This window comes from Staurois parvus, unplaced genomic scaffold, assembly GCF_062004578.1.
Source record: "Staurois parvus isolate SC_StPar_1 unplaced genomic scaffold, SC_StPar_1.0 ptg001252l, whole genome shotgun sequence".
NCBI classification, from domain to species: domain Eukaryota; kingdom Metazoa; phylum Chordata; class Amphibia; order Anura; family Ranidae; genus Staurois; species Staurois parvus.
The window spans coordinates 2,322,452-2,328,472 of record NW_028319048.1 but is presented as its reverse complement, the minus strand read 5'-3'; the positions used below and the strand labels follow the sequence as shown (position 1 = coordinate 2,328,472).

The 6,021-nt window shown below is 44.5% G+C and overlaps 1 protein-coding gene across 1 annotated transcript in view; it reads right to left on the bottom strand.

Moving 5' to 3' along the window:
* Positions 1–1,630: 1,630 nt before the first annotated feature.
* Positions 1,631–6,021, bottom strand: part of LOC149437874 (uncharacterized) — a 29,696-nt gene continuing 25,305 nt past the window's right edge. Inside the window, exon 4 of the mRNA XM_089660556.1 lies at positions 1,631–3,211. Coding sequence (XP_089516682.1) covers positions 2,859–3,211 — 353 coding nt within the window. The 3' untranslated portion in view covers positions 1,631–2,858. The remainder of the gene's footprint in view (positions 3,212–6,021) is intronic.

Below are 6,021 nucleotides of genomic sequence, written 5' to 3'. Positions count from 1 at the left end.
AGGGGGGATATGATCTCCATGTATAATACATAAGGGGAGGGATATGATCTCCATGTATAATACATAAGGGGGGATATGATCTCCATGTATAATACATAAGGGGGGGATATGATCACCATGTATAACACATAAGGGGGGATATGATCTCCATGTATAATATATAAGGGGGGATATGATCTCCATGTATAACACATAAGGGGGGATATGATCTCCATGTATAATACATAAGGGGGGATATGAACTCCATGTATAATACATAAGGGGGATATGATCTCCATGTATAATACATAAGGGGGGATATGATCTCCATGTATAATACATAAGGGGGGATATGATCTCCATGTATAATACATAAGGGGGGATATGATCTCCATGTATAATACATAAGGGAGGATATGATCTCCATGTATAATACATAAGGGGGATATGATCTCCATGTATAATACATAAGGGGGGATATGATCTCCATGTATAATACATAAGGGGGATATGATCTCCATGTATAATACATAAGGGGGGATATGATCTCCATGTATAATACATAAGGGGGATATGATCTCCATGTATAATACATAAGGGAGGATATGATCTCCATGTATAATACATAAGGGGGTATGATCTCCATGTATTATACATAAGGGGGGATATGATCTCCATGTATAATACATAAGGGGGGATATGATCTCCATGTATAATACATAAGGGGGGATATGATCTCCATGTATAATACATAAGGGGGGATATGATCTCCATGTATAATACATAAGGGGGGATATGATCTCCATGTATAATACATGAGGGGGGATATGATCTCCATGTATAATACATAAGGGGGGATATGATCTCCATGTATAATACATAAGGGGGATATGATCTCCATGTATAATACATAAGGGGGGATATGATCTCCATGTATAATACATAAGGGGGATATGATCTCCATGTATAATACATAAGGGGGGGATATGATCTCCATGTATAATACATAAGGGGGGGATATGATCACCATGTATAATACATAAGGGGGGATATGATCTCCATGTATAATACATAAGGGGATATGATCTCCATGTGTAATACATAAGGGGGGGATATGATCTCCATGTATAATACATAAGGGGGATATGATCTCCATGTGTAATACATAAGGGGGGGATATGATCTCCATGTATAATACATAAGGGGGATATGATCTCCATGTGTAATACATAAGGGGGGGATATGATCTCCATGTATAATACATAAGGGGGATATGATCTCCATGTATAATATATATGGGGGGGATATGATCTCCATGTATAATACATAAGGGGGGATTCCTCCTCTGGTCCTCCTCCAGACCCTGCACCTTCTGCTTACCAGCTCTGCCCCCAAAGGGGGTGCACAGTGATGTTATGGAGGGTGTGGGATTCTTGACATGTGATGTAATGAGGGGGGTGGGGTGTTCTGGACATCTAGTCTTACAGATACAACTGGCCCTTTGAAGGCAACCATAATGCTGATGCGGCCCGCCATGAAATGGAGTTTGACAGCCCATAATATGTTGGTAGTTCCAATTTTTTATGTTACACGATACTGGCTCAACGGTTTATGGAATACAAAATTTCATTAAAAAATACACCACAGTAAATTTTTGGATGCATAAATTTAATTTATTTATAATTTGTAAAATGTAAGAGATGAAGCTGTGCTGAGTAAATCGAGACCCAACATGTCAACCCTTAAATGTGTGTGTGCCCGTGAAACCCTAGATTTATAAAAGCCGCTACAGGTCATCAGTGTAAAGTTATGCAGGAGTTCTGGTGATATAATTATTGCTCTCAGTCCAACAAGCGCAGTGATATGTAATATGTGTACGGCAATCGCCATTTTTGTACATACGCATCCCAATGCATGCATTTTGATATGTGTGTGTGTGTGTGGGGGGGGGTATAAAAATGTTTTTTTTATGTGTCTTTTTTAATGCTTAAAACTTAAAAAACATTTTTACATAATTGTGAATGCTATCACATAGGGGACCACTAGCTGTCTATGTGATAGCATATAGGTGACAGGTACTCTTTATGAGACATCTGGGGTCCATTAGACCCTGGACGTCTCCCTTACACGCCACTGCAGCTGATGGAACACAGATCATGGTCTGTCAGCTGCTTCCTCAGGTACTGATTCCAGTCATTGACAGCTCTGGAAGTGAAGTCATGCATGTCACTGCCTGTTCTGTACAGAGGAGAGAGGCTCAGCGGATAAATGCCCACTAAATTCCTTCCGCCCTTCACAGCGACATCCGCCATGAATGCAGTGGGCCAGTAGAGCCTGGTAAATATGGTGGGGGTGGGGGGGTTGCACAGGGGGTGGCACATCATGGCAGTTGTAAAAGTGATCGGTGGCTTTGCAAAGACAGCCAGCTTCAGTCGGCTTCACAACAGTACGCACACTTCTGGCCGGGGAACACACATGTCCGCACTATGGTTACAAATCCAAATCCCAAGCAAAGGGCTGGGGATTCGGATTTTACCGCCCCCCCGCCCCACCATGCTGGCACCCTGAGGCAGCTGTCTATGCCTCCCTATAGTTGGGCCGGCACTGGATGCAGAGCCCACTTTATGTCACCTGTCCTCCAATACATAGAAACACAGAAAACTGATGGCTGAAAGAGAAGAAATGGTCTATGGAGGCTTTTTATTAACCTGGACCTTCAGTGAGTCCCTTCTGTCCTCCAAGTGAGAAGAAGAAGGAACTGACGTAGACCTTCCCAGACCTTACCTACCATTTATATTCTACATCACTGATAACTACATAAGGCACACAGGGGTTGTAATATACAGTAGATAGGGCTGCACAATCTGAGAAGTATTTATTCAAAATATAAAACATGGATCTCTTCTTTTCCTCAACTTCCCCTGACTCTTTGTAAATTCCTCTGCTAGTTTCATGTCGCTTGTTTCTTTCATATAATGTAAAATTAAATTCAGATGCCTTTTCCTCTCCTCTTTGGGATCTCTCATGTGTCCCATACGGAATTTGATGTCTTCCAAAACCTCAGTGAGGAATTTGATGATCTCTTCATGCTTCTCTATCACCATTGACTGGTCCTTTGCAGTGTAATTTTCGATGGTGTAGATCTTTGACTGTCCCATGTTTGTAAAGATGGACTTCATGGACTCCACGTCACCGCTGGACTTGTGTGTCAGGACAATGTATGGGTTAATGCCTGGAACATCAACAAGAAGGAATTCAGTACAACAACCAGTCAGAAGTCAGTTCCTGAAGGACAGGAGGTAAAGGGGAGATGGAGGAAAGATGGCCATTGTCTGAGTGAAGAGAAGGGGGGCAGAATCATTGCAGGCTTTTTCTACAGGAATAATTGAAGGAGAGAAGAGAAAGGAGGAGATAGACAGAGGAAAGGCAGTCATTATATAGACAGAGAGGAGAGAGAGGAGGGGATAGACAGAGGAAAGGCGGTCATTATATAGACAGAGAGGAGATAGACAGAGGAAAGGCAGTCATTATATAGACAGAGAGGAGATAGACAGAGGAAAGGCAGTCATTATATAGACAGAGGAGAGAGGAGGAGATAGCCAGAGGAAAGGCAGTCATTATATAGACAGAGAGGAGAGGAGGAGATAGACAGAGGAAAGGCAGTCATTATACAGACAGAGAGGAGAGGAGGAGATAGCCAGAGGAAAGGCAGTCATTATATAGACAGAGAGGAGAGGAGGAGATAGACAGAGGAAAGGCAGTCATTATACAGACAGAGAGGAGAGGAGGAGATAGCCAGAGGAAAGGCAGTCATTATACAGACAGAGAGGAGAGGAGGAGATAGCCAGAGGAAAGGCAGTCATTATATAGACAGAGAGGAGAGGAGGAGATAGACAGAGGAAAGGCAGTCATTATACAGACAGAGAGGAGATAGACAGAGGAAAGGCAGTCATTATATAGACAGAGAGGAGATAGACAGAGGAAAGTCCAGTCACTGTAGTTATACTGCGACAGGGTGACACCGCTGCGCAAAATCACGTATATATACATGATTTTGCATTTCGGGTAGGGGGCGTGTGAAGGAGCGACACCGCCCTACCTGCATTGCCGATCGCGGCCTGCAAGTGTCAGTCACCGGGTCCCGGCCGGTGACTACCCACCGGAACCTGGTGATTACAGGCAAACACTGACAGGGAGGTGGGCTGCACTGTTTACAATGCAGCTGTCACATACAGTACCTGGATAGTGAGCCTGACGTGAAGAGGCAGGATTCCTGTACAACTCCGGCTCAAGGACCGCTGAGGGTGAGACAGCGGTTGCAGGGGCACGGTGGGGTATGAGTGCCTGTGATCAGTCCGGTAATAGCAGGTGAGCTGAGGAGTTGTAGACCAGGAGCAGGGTGCGGATGTAGCCGTGCAGGATGGATGGATGCTGGGGCACAGCATGCTGAGGATGCAGGGTCAGACCAGCCGGGTTCAGTATTGATGAGGCAGATCAGGCTTACAGCGGCAGGAGGAAGAGTAGTCGGGTCACAGGCCAGGTTCAGTAACGGAAGATCAATCAGACAGGAGCAGACAGAAGAATAATCCAAAGACAAGCCAGAGGTCAGGGCAGGAGGCAATCAAGCCGAGATCAGGAACAAGCTGGTTTGGTATCGGGAGTCAATGACGGGAATCAGGGAACACGAGCAGGGAAAGACCATACGGCAATGAGACAACTACAGCAGACAGTTTAAATAGCTCTTTTGGAGCCAGCATTAGTGACCAGCACACGCCTGCCTATGTTCAAGTGCCTGCAAATCTGTTCGGCTCACAAGGACTCTGCGCATGCGCATATTTGTGCACTGTGGAACTTCACCTGCACTATGGGCAGGCCTTTCCTGACAGCAGCCCTCGTTCCCTGTTTGAGCACACTGATCCCAATGGCTGAGCTCATCCTTCAGGATCAGTGTGCTTACAGTGAAGCACACAACCCTCCCCACCCCCTAGTGAAACACTCCCATCACACAGTTAACTCTTTGATTGCCTTCTAATGTTAACCCCGTCCTCCCCAGTCCCATTAGTATAGTGTCAGTGTTTTTTTTTTGCATTGATAACTGTATTGGTGTCACTGGGGATGTCAGTGACCCCAAATCAGTCCCCCCCTCCCCAGTGTCAGAATGTTCACCTCAGTCTTTCATAAGTCGATGATCGCCGCCATTATTAGGATTAAAAAAATTAAATTCCAGTATCTATACCGGCATTTGTAGACACTTTAACTTTCACATAAACCAATTATTTTACGCGTATTGTGATTTTTTAGCAATATATTTTGGCCTAAATTTATTACAAAATTTGATTTTTTTATTTTTTTACTGGACATGTTTTGTAGCAAAAAGTCCAAAATATTGTTTTGTTCTCAAATACTACACAGGCGATCAAATACCACCAAAAGAAAGCTCAATTCGTGGGGAAAAAATGACATAAATTTAGTTTGGGTGCAGCGTTGCATGACAGCGCAATTGCCAGTTAAAGTAACGCAGCGCTGTAACACAAACCGCTTCTGTAACCGCTTCCTGACAGCCCTATAGCAGAAATACTGCTACAGGGCGGCATGGATGCACAAATTCATATATACGTATACGTGATTCGCGCTCCAGTGGTTTTCACGCCCCTCCCAGATAGCGTCAGATTGCCCGTCAGTACACCAGTCATCATATTTAACCCCTTGATTGCCAGGAAGACGCTCAGGTACAATAAACCTCCATTGCTAGTATAGTGTCTGAACGGATCAATATCTTTGATCAGATCAGCACTATAGCAGCGTTCACATTAGAATAGTGTCCCAAAAAATGCAGCATTAGCGGGATCAGCCCCGGCACCTGCCAACACCTGCGTTTAGCCCCTATGCTTACCCCCCCCCTTCACCCCCAGCAAGTGCAGTGTCAGTAGATCAATGTCACTTGATACATTGCACACAAAACTGCAGTGTTCACAGAATCAGCACCTGCACTTCCCCCATTCACTGCCCAACCCAAAATTCAGGTGGAAACAGAATATTTAA